Below are 16243 nucleotides of genomic sequence, written 5' to 3'. Positions count from 1 at the left end.
CTAATTGACTCATAAAGTTGTTTTTTAAGACAGGTTTGGTAGGGGATGATTGTTATAATTATTAGTTTATTTGTTTTAATTTATTTGACATAATAAATGAATTTTTGTTATAAAGAGTAATTTAGAGCCTGTTTGAATTGATTTATTTTAAATACTTAATTTTAAGCCAAAACAATTTTAAAGCACTTTTAAAGTGTTGAAGTACTTATAAGCACTTAATTCTAAGCTAAAATGATAAAAATATGTCAAAAACCTCGTGAAGTTTAATTCCCATTCTAAAGTTTCCACTAGATATTATGGTATTCTATTATTTAGATACCATCCTCCTCTTTGTAAAGTTCAATTTTTGTCCTTCTCTTCTATCTCGTAAAGTTCAATTATGGCTCTCAAGCTTAAACTAGATACTAGTTATTTTACTATTGAACTACCAACCTCATAAAGTTCAATTTCGATCCTCAAGTTTCAACTAAATATTAGTGATTCTATTATTGAGATACCGATCTGATAGAGTTCAATTTCCGACCTTGTGTTTTCAACAAAGGTTTAGTGATCAATGCAAATGCCACCTTTTACTCTAGCATTGGAATAGTCTGATTTGTGAAAATGACATTACTCATTTTTTATATCACTTGGTAGAATTTGGCTGGTTGCCCTACATAAATAATGTTGGATTATTAGTTTCTGACCATGGTGTTGGACCACAATATTTGATGTCTTTCGAGTCTCTTCTTCTTAACTTTTAGGCCTCACAACTTGTAGATAGATGAGTCACATACTGATCATTTTAACTTGTAGTATAAATTTTGGCAAATAGTATTCAATAATATTGAGTCACATGGCTCACTAACCAAACTTATGACATATATTGTCCGCTTTAGCCCAACAAACTTTACATATTTGTCTTCTGGTTACACCATCATCAAATTCTATGTCAGATACCGCTCTTCACTTTCCTCTACCATTTCAACGTGAGATTCATCTAAGATGTCATGTGCACTCCTTAGAAACTTGCTAGTCTAGGAGTCTGTCATGTGCACCCAAACTAAAAAAAATTAAGAAATGGCAGCCGCCCCAGAACAAAGAAAATAGAACAACACACCCAATGTAATCCCACAGAGTAAGGTCTGTGGAGGGTAGAATGTATGCATACCTTACCCCTACTTGTTTTCGATAGACCTTTGGCTCAAGAAAGAGCAAAGAAAAAGAACACAAGATACAGTTCCAATACACAAGTACATCTCATGATAAACCCAACCGGTGTTTACTTTCATGTTAACAAAACTTAATTTAGTAGACAAGTCAAACGGTAACCTATAATTTTCCTATGAGGGGGAGAGACCCTTCCCACTCTCTTACTAGCTCTGCCCCTAGGTACAAGGGTGACTAAGAAGTGTATAATATCTACTTTAATGTTAGAATTACTGTCTAGTACTTTTCCATACTACAACTAAAAACGTATTTGCAACATATAAAACTGTCTGAAAGCCTTTGATTAGATTTTGCATGAGAGACTTTGTAAATGATATGTACACGGAAAACCTTATAACAAGAATTAAAGAATTTGAATAGCCGAAGATAATGTACCAAACATTTCTAAGCACAAAGCATAATTTTTCATTGTTTACAAATGTTCTTTTTCAATAACTTATGACAGGACATAGTGAAACACACCTGCCACTGCTCTTAGTACTTGGTAGTTTAAGGACATTGCTAAACTTAATTCTATAATTCAATCATTTTCTTTCTTAATTATTAAAAATTCTGATTAGCTTTGAATTAAACCTGCACCGTTCATTTAATTGATCCATAAATTTATTATTTATATGCCATAATAAATGAATTTTTTTTGTGATAGAGGGTAACTTTGAATTGAACTATTTTAATTGCTTTTAAACCAAAACAACTTTTAACTACTTTTGGAGTGTATAAGTAAATTAAAAGTACTTATAACACTTAATTTTAAGTTAAAATGATAAAAATAGGTCAAAAACATTGTAAAGTTTAATTCCCTTTCTCAATTTCTACTAAATATTGTTTATTCTATTATTCAAATACTATCCTCCTCCACATAAAGTTTAATTTTCGTCCTCCTCAAGATTCAACAAAATTCTTCTATTGAGCTACCAACCTCATAAAGTTCAATTCTAGTCCTCAAGTTTCAACTAATTATTAATGATTCTAGTATTGAATTGCCGAACTGATAGAGTTCAATTCCCGTTCTCATAGGGTTAATGATCAATGCATATGCCACTTGTTATTCTAGCATTGGAATAGTCTGATTTGTGAAAATGACACTTCTCATTTTTTACATTACTTGGTAGAATTTGGCTAGTTGCCCTACATAAATAATGTTGGATGATTAGTTTCTGGCTATGATGGTGGACCACAATAATGTTGAGTCACATGGCTCACTGACCAAACCCATGACATATATTATCTGCTTTAGCCCGACAGACTTTACATATTTGTCTTTTGGTTACACCATCATCAATTTCTATTAAAGCTCTTCACTTTCCTCTACCATTTCAACGTGAGATTCATCTAAGATGTCATGTGCACTCCTTTAGAAACTTGCCAATCTAGGAGTCTGTCACGTCTAATGTGTGTCATGTGCACCCAAACTAAAAAAATAAAGAAATACATTACAGATATGGTACAACATTCGAAATTAAGGAAACTTATCGATGAAACCTTGAGCAACTACGAGATTCCTTGGTTACAACAGCTACATGTGTTTCAGAAACATTCTCAAACAAAGTAATGATTCCAAAGAGCAAAATGTTTAAATGTGTATTTAGTCTACCCCTTACCAAAAGATAGAAGCACGATCGCCTGAAAATATAGTAGTATAAGAAATGTCATCAGAATATCAAGTTGCATCTTGTTTGAGCACAGGGAAAATTGCTATGGAAGAGAAATCTCCAGGTCGGAATATCCATCACTTGCTCTCAGCATCATATAAATCTGTACTGAACTGTCAGTTAAGGAAAACAAACAATCGCAGCCCCAGAACAAAGAAAATAGAACAACATACTCAATGTAGTCCCATAGAGTGAGGTCTGTGGAGGGTAAAGTTTATACAGACCTTACCCCTACTTGGTTGTTTTCGATAGACCTTTGGCTCAAGAAAGAACAAAGAAAGAAAATAGATGTATGACATATGGTAAATTGATAATATTATTGATTTGCCTAATAACAGACCATATAAAACACAAGAACACGCCAAAGGTGAAAGAAAAAGAACACAATGTACAGTTCCAATACACAAGTATATCTCATGATAAGCCCAACCAGTGTTTATTTTCATGTTAACAAAACTTAATTTAGTAGACACAAGTAAAACGGTAACCTATAATTCTCTTACTAGGTCTGCCCCTAGGTAAAAGGGTGACTAAGAAATGTATATATTTTTATATGCATCTCCTTAAATGTTAGAATTACTCCATACTATTTCTAGAACTTTTCTATTTCTATCTATTTTATTTTTATGACAAGGGAAGCACGTAGCCGCTACCCTTTGGGTGCGCACAGGGTAAAATCTCCGCTCCTATGTAATAGCTCGCAAACCACATAGGAGAGGTAACCCGCACTAGGCAAGCCTGATGCGACGAGCTCGACCTAGAAGACAAACCCCTTGCTTTCGCTGGCAAGGGGTTTCGAACTTGAGACCTCCAACATGGAAGTCTATCTATTTGAGACTACAATTCTAGATAAACAACGAATAATAATTTGATTATTGTTTGCTGCAGTCAGCAAGCATACAAACATGATAATCAAATGAAAGGCCTACTTTCTCAAAACTCTGCATTCAAAGCATAAAAAAATGTGGTTCTCATTATCTATGGTAAGAGTTGATAAAAGAATACCTAATAACAACCAAATAAATCTCAAATAGCTGTTGTTTCACGAGTCCCACAGCAAACTTATGCATAAAGCTCAATCTGCAGGCAAAATTATATATTTGGATCCTTTGCAAAACAAAAAGATCTCCACACTATCTTTATAGCAGAGTCTTTACAGCTTAGTTCTCTGTGTAGAAATGACTTGCATGTTCTGGTATGCAAAAGTGCAGCAGCTACATACAGTAAACAGCTCTGAGTCTACACAAGTATTTGCTAGGAGTTCCTGGTGCTCACTTTTTAAGTTCAAGAGATGTCCTGAACATGAGTACCATTCAGCTTTACCGAAAGGAATTCAAGAGGATTATGAAAGCTATGAGATGGTTGACAGTTAAGAGTATGTAATCTTCATACTACAACTAAAAGCTTATTTGCAGCATAAATCTGTCTGAACACCGTATGACAGCATTTGATTAGATTTTGCATGAGAGACTTTGTAAATGATAGGTACACGGAAAACCTCATAACAAGAATTATAGGATTTGAATAGCCAAAGGTCTAGTATAAGAAGATGATGTACCAAACATTTCTAAGATATCTATCTATAAAAGAAAGGACCAAAAGTTCTACTTCCTCTGATACAACTTCGTTATCCTAAAAAAATGAGAGAAATGAAATCTGAGAACATCATTATCCTCAACCCTTGTGCACCTTTTTTTTGCTTCTCAGACTAGAGTAACTATTGCTTTTACATACGCAAATTAATAGCATTCTCCAGTATGTTCATTAAACTGATCACATCATGGTTAATGACAAATTTTACAGTCAGAAGCATGCATCCCTCCTTAACTATCAGGACTAAACAAATTTAAATTGCTTTGCAACCATCATATTTAGATACTAAATGCGAAAACTGTTTTAAAATAACCACTGTAATAGTATTAGATATAAGTATCCAGACATGCCAAAAGAAAGTTTTTAGGTGTCAGCATTCAGATCGATGCAACAACAGCAATGAACTCGTTGTGCTAGGAATACTTGCAATTGATGGACAACATGAAATTAGAATAAACATCTTAGATACTAAGCACAAAGCATATTTTATCATTGTTTACAAATGTTTCTTTTTCAATAACTTAAACGTTGAAAATCAACTTTATGACAGGACACAGTGAAACACACCTGCCACTGCTCTTAGTTATTTATCCTCCTTCACCTCCTCTTATTATAATAATAACTACCATAACAGAAATACAAAGGAATTAGAATAATCGTACAAAGGGGTTATTAGACGCTTCGTTCACGGATATATGTATGTGAAAGGTTCTATTTGGTATTATAGAGTTGTTCCTTCATCTAATCATTTTATGGTGTTTGGTTGACATAGCCTGATCGAGAGATTTTCTCATGAGAAGTATTTCCTTCAAAGGAGGAAGCAAAGTTCTTTTAGGATTATAGACTTCCCCGTACTACTTTCTCTGCTAAAATTTGCTTGCATTAACATGTAAATATCATACACCACCAACCTATGAAATGTTTTTCATCGCACTTGAAGCTATAATAAACAAAGGTCTGTTTTGTGTTTCACTTTGAGTTGGTAGGTCAAAATGGATCCTATTGACACTAAAATTGATATCTATGTGGCAGTGTCGGAGGTAAAAAACATAGTTAAGACATTGACAATATGATTTGGGAAGAGGAAAGTTAGACAGAGCAAATGGCAGAAGATACCTTTGAACTCATTTGGTGTACCGTAGGCTTCTATTAAAACATAAACTTACACAAAATTTAGGGGGTGTGGGGCGTGCAGGTAAGAATAAGCAATAGTTTAATGGATGAGATAAAGGATACACTAAATAAGTTCCATGAGCAAATGCACCAGCCAAGACACCATAGAACAAACGATCCCTAAGAACTGGCTTGTGCCTCAGTGCTATCCTAACTGAAAACCCAAAAACATCAAATGCAATGAGGTATAAAACATAAATAGCATATCCATCCAAAATTTCACAAACAAACGATAATCTATAAAATAATGATATATATTGAATTAAATAAGCAAGAATTGGATAGGATCAAAACTTACTGAGAGGAAGAGCCGGTGCATAAATAAGTGGAACCAAATATTCAAATGCCGGTCCTTTTCTCCTCCTTATAACTTGCCTTCAACAAAAAGAAACTCAAATTCAACTCACAAAGAAACCACAAGAGATACGAAGTTTATATAACAACTATGTTGCTCAGACTCTTCATCTATAATTTACACTGTTTAGGTGATCACACCTTGTTGTAGTTGTTACGTTCCTTGCATATAGTTGTTACTGCTTTGCTATTCGTTACATGTTTCTCCCCCTCTACCTTCTTTTCGTTTTATTACTACTTCAATTTTCTTGGGCCAAGGGTTTTTCGAAAATAACCTATTCGAGGTAGTTATAAGGACTAACGACTACATACACTCTACCCTTCCCAGACCACACTTTGTGAGATTTCACTTATGTTGTTGTTGTTGTGCGTGTTGGATCCTCCAAAAATAGTGTACGTTTGGAGGATCCGACACGATACGGGTGCAGTAACATTTTTGGAGAATCCGAGCAAATATAGTTTAAGAAATACACTATAGTAGCTTATTTATCAAATTGCATTTAAACAAGCTGATATACCAAAGAAAAATGGACAAAGAGCTCAAAGTAACTTACGAATCAGACGGTGAATCCATGAAAACAAAAATTCAAGAGCTAGCTAAGTAAAAACTCGATTGTGGCAACAATTGAAAATGCCAAAATGTTTCCTGTGAGTCACATAACAAACACTATTTATGTGAGTCTATTTTACAACTAAACAACTCTCTATCACAAACCCAATAACTTAAAATCTTTAGAAAATTACAATTATCGAATCACTAAACACAATTTTAAACGAAAGCTCAGATTAGATTTTAAAAAATTCGAAGAAAAAAGGCATAGAGATGGAAAAAAGTTGATGAAAAGAAGACATACCTAGCCAGCCGCCCGAATGAGAAGATGAAGAAAAGAGAAGAGTTTTTGTTCAAAGAGAGTTGCAAAACTTTTGTTGTGATTTGTGTGTGTCGTCTATATTTTATTTTATTTTGGGAAAAGTGTCAAATATATTTCTCCACTTTTTTAATTATTAAGTTTATTCCTAGTTATATTTGAATGAAATTCTCAAAATCAATTTTACTAGTAATAATTTGAGATGAGTTTAAATTAATTTATTTTGAATGAATTTTCAATTATATCCGACCCACAATCCATCAAATTAAGTGGGCATTTCATCATGATTTTTTTTTAAAAAAATATTTAGAATTTTAAAGTTGGATTCGAGTTTTGTTTGGTCATACCTTTTGCAAAGAATCTGTGGGGACATTTTTTCGGTACATAGAGTTTCACAATTTTCAGGGTGATTTTTGGACATTTAGGGGCCAAATTCTAAGAATTCGGTGAGTTTCTCAACTTTTCGTGTGTGTTAGCACATGAATATTTTGATGATATAACTTCTGGACAATTTTTTTACGAAACCTTTATGGAACCCTCCGTAGGGACGTGGGGGAGTAGTACGTACAATCTCACCATTTTTAGAGTGATCTTTCGACATTTAAGGATCAATTTACAAGAATTGGGCGATTTCTTAATTTTTCGTGTGTTAACCCATGAATATTTTGGTGATACGACTTTCGAATGAATTTTCTGCGAAACCTTTATGAAACCCTTCGTAGGGAGTTGGGGGAGCAGTATGTATTGTTACATTATTTTTTTTAGTGAACTTTAGACATTTAAGGCCAATTTATAAGAATTAGGCGATTTTCTCAGTTTTTCGTGTGTTTTAGCCCATAAATATTTTGATGATATGGCTTCCAAATGAATTTTTTGCGAAACTTTTATGGAACCCTCCATAGAGAGTTGGGAGTGTGGTACATACAGTCTCACCATTTTTACGACATTTTTGGACACGACCTTAGGTAGTATTATTGGGAGAAAGCTTGGTTTTCTTTAGGAATTTTTAGGGAAGAGCTTTGGAAAAAAATATATTGATCATATTATTTTATTTCTGCTATTGTTAATCCACATTAAGTATGGTATAAAATCAATATCAAAATTGTAATAAAAATAATTTTGAAATTGCTTTTACTAAAATCAAAAAATTAATAAAAAGTATATATAGTTTAATGTGCTAAGCTCCTTGTTATGAAATCGGACTTCAAGGATCTATTGTAAATAACATTATCATATATTTCTATAAAAAATTTACACAATTTTACTTTATATTTCTCCAATAGATTAGTTCTATAATCGAATGTGTGACCTTCTGATGACTTGGTGAATTAAACACTCAGAATCCTTCATAAAATAACATGGAGATATTTTCATTTCATCTTCTTGGAAGACAATAATTTTGAAGTGGCTTTTTCGTAGTTACCATTTTCTTATATACTTATTTATATTTTATTTATAGGGAAAGCAGAAAATAGTAAAGTATTTATCTTTTTCCTTGATAACACACAAGTCACTCCAAAGAAAAACAGCAAATGTAGTAAAAAAACAAGTTGGTACTTCATAGTAGGACAAAAGAAATGACTCATGAGAGCCCAGATGGACAAGTATTTGAAGCTAAAAATTAAAAAAATATATGTGATTTTGGAAATTCAAGCAATGGTGACAGTGTGATAAGTACCTTTTTGTTTTTAATCAGAATTTTTACTTCCAACCTTGGATATGTAGTCGTTTTTGGTAAAAAAACGCTTTATTCCTTAAAGTAGAACTTTTCGATGCGAATCTAAATTAATCAAGCTCCTCTTGGCTAAGAAGCCCTTTTTGTAGGGATTAGGGAGGTTATTACATTATAAAATTTGAGATTAAATTTATTCAATATTTAATTATAAGTATTAGTCTCGATATATTTTTCATGCACATGATGTTTAATGTATAAATATTGAACTTGATTATTTTTATGCAATTCTAATCTCCATGTAGATAGATCTAAATCTACATCTTACATATGTCTTCAATGACCCAAGTTGATGGTCAATTCTAGTTTCAATGTTGCTCGAACTTTTTTAAAATATGAGTAAAGTATTATATTTTAATAATATTTTTGAAACAATCGAGTAGCATAGTTGATTCTTTACATTTTAATTTTTATCGATTGGTTTGGTTTACCATATTAGAAAAAAAATCTCAATATAAAGTTTTACTTAAGTTGTATGTACATTATTTGATTAATTGTATGAAAACATTATCAACTCGCATTGCAAATATATATATCTATATATATAAAATAAGAATAATATATAATATATAATTAAAAAAAAAACCTTTGGAGATCTCAATCAACACACAACTACCATGTTAGTTATCGACAAAGAAATGTCAATTAACGCCTATTGAACAAGAATAACTCAGTTTTTACTTTTCCTTTTAGTGATCTTTATATAACACGATCAAATTTTATCGAAACTTTAAAATAGATATCAAATGGCAATAGATAACGAACGGCACCAAATTAAAAGAAGGTGGTAGTCTATTCTAATTTGATAAATCCACTCTTCTTTGAGATGAATAGAAAAGGCCAACAACAACTACACACCAGCCTCACAATAATTTTATCCTTCCATTTTTAAATTCCTCATCCTAAAATATTAATATTATTTCTAATTTGTTTAACTATCACATTGGTGGACAATACTAAGGTTAAACAAATACATTGCACCTCTCAACATCACAAAGAAGACTATGATATATGGTCATTTGCACCTCTCAACATCACAAAGAAGACAATATGATCTATGGTCATTTGCCTACCAGAGAAGTGTTTTCATTGGACTTATAACAAACACTTTCTCCAAAAGCGGATTTGAATTTATGAGTTCTAAATTTTAAAATAATGATATTATTATGTGGTCATAATTAGATTTTAAATCTAATTTGTATACATGTTTTTGATAACTATGTCACATTCAGATTAATGATTTATTATAAACAACATCTCAATCTTGAGCTGAGCTTCTATTGAGAATAATCTCTCTACTTTTTGAAGATATATAGGAGTAAAAATGCGCACACACTGCCCTTTCCAGATCATTTATGGAATTACACTGAATATATTGTTGTTGTATCTGCGTTGCCTTCTAGCTCTATCCCTACTTGCAAGTTGCATCAAGATGTTGTAAAATTGATTCTAACACTCAAATTTGAATCAAAAGAAACATCACAATTTACAACAAACACACAATTTTAGAACAACAACTAAAAGTAGATGCAAATTTGCAAAACAAACACAAAAGACATTCATTCAACAATTCAAGAAACTTTCTTGAGCCTCTAAATTAATAAAACTCTAATTAACAACATGAAAACAAACACAACTAAATAAAATTCCCAAATCTACACCTTATTTTATCCTTCAAGTATGTGTAGATGATGTCCAAACAATATCCTTAAGTGCTGGTCTAAGCTCTTTACTGCAGAATTGATTATACTCCAATGTATCACCACTAGCTTTATTCACTTCCACAACTAGAAATGAATTTGTCACAGCAAATATATCAGCAGCAATTCCCAATTTCCCTTTTCTCCCAATCACTTGTCCTTGTAGCCTTACACATGAATCACTCTTTTTTACACTGAAATTCGATGTCTTTGCTACCTCCTCAAGCTTAGATATCACACTACTTGCTGACCTAGTAGTCGCGAATCTCATATGTTCTTTCTCATTCCTCTTATTCTCTTCGAACAATGGTGACAAATCAAACCCTTCAGATAACGAAATGATATGAAACGCGTTCATTGTCTCAACTTCTTTACAAGCCTTATCTGAGGCAAATGCAAATTCTTCCTCATCTTTGTTCCTTAATGTCCTTGGGATTGATTTCTTGAACCATGACGAATCCATGATCTTCGAGGTGGTGATTCTTGAATTGGGATTCGGATCCAACATCTTCGTGATCAACCTCCTAGCTTCAGAAGAAAACCAAGGTGGACATTTGAAATCACCCCTATAAATCTTCTTATACATCGCCATGATGTTTTCTTCTTGAAATGGTAAAAAACCGGCTAATAAAACATAGAGGATTACTCCACAGGACCAAATATCCGCTTTTGAACCATCGTACCCTTTTTTACCAATAACTTCAGGGGCAACATAAGCCGGAGTTCCACAAGTTGTGTGAAGCAATCCGTCCTGTCTTAAATGTTCTGTAAATGCACTTAGCCCGAAATCAGTCACTTTGAGATTTCCTTCTTCATCTAACAACAAGTTCTCAGGTTTCAAATCGCGATGAAATACTCCTCTGCTATGACAGAAATCGATAGCTGAGATCAGTTGCTGGAAGTAACCTCTAGCAACATCCTCTCTCAGCTTGCCTTTCGCGATCTTCGCAAAAAGCTCACCTCCTCTAACGAACTCCATGGCGAAGTAAATCTTAGTTTTACTCGCCATGACTTCGTGGAGCTCAACTATATTCGGGTTTTTCACCATTTTCATTACCGAGATTTCTCGCTTGATCTGATCCATCATACCGACTTTAATGACTTTCTCTTTCCCCACTACTTTCATGGCAACATTTTTACCATTCTGCACGTTTCGTGCGTGATAAACTTTCGCGAATGTTCCATGGCCTAAAAGCCGACCAAGTTCATATTTTCCCTTCAAAGCTCCACATTTCTCTTCCGGAGCCATTTTTTTTTTTTGTTCCAAATTGATTGAAAAAAGAGACTAAAGATTGAAAAGGGTGTTTGAATCTGTTAATAAAAAGAGATTTGGTGAACGGAGAAGGCGAAAACGGGTGATTGATTCACCCGTCTTCTACGTGTTTCCGGTGGCAATTCCTGCCGCCGGCGACTGATTTTTGGATATTTCCGGCGTAAAAAAGGGGATTAGAAAATCGAGAGCCTCTCATCTCTCTGCATTCCCTAGCTGGATTTTCTCTCCAAAAATTGGAAAGGAAAATTTTTTTTTTTGTTTACTGAAGAAAAAAAACAGAGAATCAATGGGGTTTTTTCACTAATCTTTCTGAATGGAGGCTATTAGCATGAATTTATAGTTGGTTCAAGGGTAAAATGGTTATTTTTTTTATACAACATAATTTTCTTTTTTCGTTTTGTGTTCGAAGTCTACATTAAAACCATATCTAAATTTGAACCGCGCCCTACAAACCTATTCTGGATAACGCTCCTAACAGAACTTTCTTCATACAAACCCGAGACCTCACCACGGCACCACAACGTATTGGTAGAACATAGGGTTGTTATGATCTAACGGCCATGGTTTTGCTATTTTGACACGTGGAGAGATCGTAATGGATTAGAAGAATCGTTTAGGATATTTTAGTCAATTATAGAGTGACACATGTAACAGCTAGGATATAGTAGGTTTGACGTGAAGAATTTGGTAACTTCAAAATTTGGTTAATTTTTATGACTGTTTTACCCTTTGTGCCACATTTGGAATAGTTTTTGGTTAGTTACCTAAATGTAGAGTGAATTATTGAGATTTAGATTCAAGGGTAGAGTTGTAATATTATATTTCACTCAAAATATGGTTAGTGGCATAATTTCATCTTAGAAGGTTAGTAAATGAAATACTAAAAAAAGTATATAAATTCAATTCAATTAACAAGTATCTACTTTATATTATACTCAAAAACATTGTTTTTATTTATTTGGTATGTTCAATTAATACTTTCCTTAAATCGGAGGTTTATAAACAGTCTTTCTAAGTTCGCAATAAAGATGAGACTTTGTACACGTCATTTTTTCCTGGATTCCACTTGTAAATTAAAAATGAAAGAAATTGTAAAAATATTGAAAGAAAAATCAATTACGTTTATGTTGATTGGTTTGTATCTTGCTAGTGTATTTTCACATTTTTCTTACAAATATACTTGATTTTCTTTTATTTGAATCGATGGCTTATTAGAAATAATTTTTCTATCCTATAAAAATAGGAATAAGATCAATGTACATTTTATTATTCTCAAATTTTATTCGTAAATTATATTGAATATATTATTGTTCTTTTAATTTATAACATGACAGTATGAAAGTCATACCTTTGTAAGCAAAAAAATTGATACCATTAGATGTTAGAAATTTTTATAATTTTCATTTTATACTTAATATTTGTTTTTAGTTATAAAAAATCATAACATTTTTAAGATACGTTCTAAAAATACTCAATCAATAAAATTCGTATTTAGTCAAATGCATAAAAATTGGGTATTTTTGACAATTTTTGAGCCGGTAATCAAATTTAGCCAACCTTTCAAATATAATTCGAAAACATTAATAACCTTTTAATTAATGATATTTTGTCAAAATTTTCTTGTATAAAAGAGTTATTCATTTTTTCAAATAATTTTTCAAAACTTGTAGACAAAAGTTGAAGTACCTTTATACTATTGGTGGCAGATTGCAATAATTGAAAATTTTGATACTAGCCACAGATTCTGACTGACAACGAGATGGTAAGCTGACGTGGACTCTCTCGGCCCGTGGGTCCTATTAACAGAATTGATCGAGCACGAAGTTTAAGAAATAAATCACGAGCAATATTCTAAAATTATGCTAAAATAATAACATTTTAAATGAAAGTTCACTTTCGCAGAATTTTTGTGTAATAAGTAATATCCAACATAAGTAAAATATTGATAGTGTTATTAAAAATATTTGTCAAATAAAGAAATTCATCATTCTTTTATCAGTCTAAGAAATAAAAACGTGTCTTTTAGCAACTATTTAATTATAAATTTTCACGTCACATGTTTAAAGCCACAAGATTAACGAATATACACTTTACATATCTTTAGCGTAAAATCATAAAATTCAAAAAAAAAAAATATATTTTCTTAAACTTTTGTTTTGGTAAAATTTTCTTAAAAACTTAGTATCAAGTTAAATTAGACAAAGGATTTAAAACAAATGAAGTATATAATAATTCTCATTCGGGAGTTTTTATTTGGCGTAAGTCACCTCCGACAAATGGAGTATTTAATAATACTCCACAACATTAATCGATTGTGTTTCACGCTAAATAATATTTGTTTTTCAAGTAGAAAAATAGGTTATATTTAAACTATTTTTACCATATTATAATATAATTAAATATAAAATATAACAACATAAATGTAACATGTTTGAAATATATATATGTAACGCAACATGTGTGTTATTAAATGGTAAAACAATTAGACAAGTAAACTATCTATTTCTCCTTGATTGAGTATCTAAAATACCCAAGTAAGTACTAATTAGATAAAGAATTATTCACTATTTAATTTCTTAATATATTTAGAAAGAAAGTTAAATAAGATCAAAGATGATCCAATTATAAAGTTATTCTTATAGTAACTCATTTATTTTAGATGTTAACAAATCACCTTCTCACCTAACTATTTAATTGTTTACCTTATTGGTGGTCCTAATCATAGTCATACTTATGGTAATTGGTTCTTATGATTTCTGATTAAGTATATTTAGTTTTGGATTAATTGATACATGCACTTTTGATTCTTGTAACTGTGATCTTCACAAATTTAACGAAATATCAAGCAACACGTCATTCAATTAACAATGTATTATGTTAATTTTTTTTATTGGTACAGTATAAATGAGGATGATATGGTTCTAAGAATAATTTTTATATCACATGTTTCATACATAAAAAGGATGAAAAACACATTACTTAGCTCATTAAAAATTAAATATTCTTAGTCAAATATTGTAAGGATAAAAGACAAAAATTATTAATGACTTGAGGAATTAAAAGTGCAATTATTCCTTTAATTAAACTTCTTTATTATTAATATCAGAAACTTTTATGTTTTAATCTGATATTACCATATAGTTCCTTAAAAGAAAAAGGTACAACAAATCATATAGAATATCCAAAGCATATGAGAGATCCACTGCACCTTTAATTAGTTTCAAAATAGAAATAACTGCTGGCATTTTTCTCAGCAAAAATAAATAAATAATTTTCAGAAAATGCATTTATTTTAAATATTTAATTTTTCTCTCGAGGCTCCATAATCACTTTAGAATCCCGACAAATTCATGTTTACATATTGAAAGTGAAAATTCTCCATACTAAAAATATTCTTCATTTTTTGAGTTTAAATTCGAAATCTCTAATTAAGCGTGGACAACTCTATTTATCTATATTCATGCTCGACAAGAAAAATGGGTCAACAACACCAACATGTGTATTTGAGAGATTGTCCTCGGATAAGCTGAAGATTCATTTTGCTATGTCTAGTTATACTAATTATATTAAATATATCAATCAATTTAGAAAATATTATAGTTCTCCAAGATAAGTTTTTCTAACACTTGATATTGTTGGACAATAAATTATTTATTTTTTAAAAAAATTATAAACATATTATTTTTCCATGTGATGAAAATAGGAGAAATTGCCTAGAAGTTGTAGTTTTTCTGCATATTCATATCAAATACTATGATTTTGGACATGATTTAAATTAAAGGAAAAAGCCAAGAAAGTAGTAGAAATTAAATATGAGGTTATTCATGAAACATCATGCTTCATATTTGGCGGCCAAAATGGACAATTTTGGCACCATTTTGCAAGTAGAATTATATTTTTCTCAAAAATAATTTTCAACTAATTGATTCCTTCAATAAATATAAAGTTTTTTTTCCTTTCTTTCTTGTCCAATTTGACTACTTAATTGAATAACAAAAGAGATGATACATGCATCACAAATTTGAATTAATCGAGTCAATAAATATCAAATGATTATAATACTCATAAAAAAAATAATATGTCGAAATTTTAATCTTGTCAAAGATTATAGAGCAACTTTCACATATAGCAAACATAAAAATCATAGTTGTATGTTATAACTATAGTTTGCATAATTGCGCTCCATGACAAATTTTATGTTTGTCATGGAGCTTTTGATTTGTATAATTCGCTACAAACATTCAATTTTATACAAATTGTTCAGTTTTGTATAAATTCATTTATACATTGTAATTTGTATAATAAGATCTGTATTTGTATAATTATAAGTGTATAGGACGAAAATATATGCATTTGTATTTGTATATACACTTTTCTCTCGTTTTATACAAACACATTTTATACCGAAATGTATAAAATGACTAATTGTATACCGAATCAGATGGCAAAAAAAGAAAATGTTTGTTGTGAATTACAATTTAAATAAACTATGGCTATAGTATTTAATTTGAATTAATAGTTTGTTATTTCATACAATTTTCCCCAAAAATTATATGCTAGTTTCATAGATAGCCGGGTGAAGGACATCTATTTAAAATATAGCAAAGATTAACAACACTTTTAAACTTCAGCCAATTTCTATCAAACCTTATACATAAGGTTCGAATTTTCGAATCTTAGTCCTTCAA

The 16243-nt window shown here is 31.2% G+C and overlaps 2 protein-coding genes across 3 annotated transcripts; both read right to left on the bottom strand.

Moving 5' to 3' along the window:
• Positions 1-2706: 2706 nt before the first annotated feature.
• Positions 2707-6901, bottom strand: LOC125877870 (uncharacterized). 2 transcript variants are annotated; one of them, XM_049559147.1, is made up of 5 exons: positions 6836-6901; positions 6536-6627; positions 5926-6002; positions 5691-5781; positions 2707-2969 (listed from the first exon to the last, which is right to left on the bottom strand). In XM_049559147.1, the coding sequence occupies exons 2-5, from the start codon at positions 6553-6555 to the stop codon at positions 2939-2941; spliced, it is 219 nt and encodes a 72-aa protein (XP_049415104.1). In that variant the 5' UTR covers positions 6556-6627; positions 6836-6901; the 3' UTR covers positions 2707-2938. The 2 variants fall into 2 exon arrangements, with proteins under 2 accessions (XP_049415104.1, XP_049415105.1); XM_049559148.1 differs by having other exon boundaries at positions 6536-6629; positions 6842-6851.
• A 3184-nt stretch (positions 6902-10085) lies between these two features.
• Positions 10086-11857, bottom strand: LOC125876432 (CBL-interacting serine/threonine-protein kinase 6). The gene has a single exon (XM_049557619.1). It carries the CDS (start codon positions 11529-11531, stop codon positions 10257-10259), a length of 1275 nt encoding a protein of 424 aa, XP_049413576.1. The 5' UTR covers positions 11532-11857; the 3' UTR covers positions 10086-10256.
• Positions 11858-16243: the final 4386 nt, after the last annotated feature.

Source organism: Solanum stenotomum, chromosome 9 (genome assembly GCF_019186545.1).
Source record: "Solanum stenotomum isolate F172 chromosome 9, ASM1918654v1, whole genome shotgun sequence".
Taxonomy (NCBI): Eukaryota; Viridiplantae; Streptophyta; class Magnoliopsida; order Solanales; family Solanaceae; genus Solanum; species Solanum stenotomum.
This window is presented reverse-complemented; position numbering and strand designations above follow the sequence as displayed.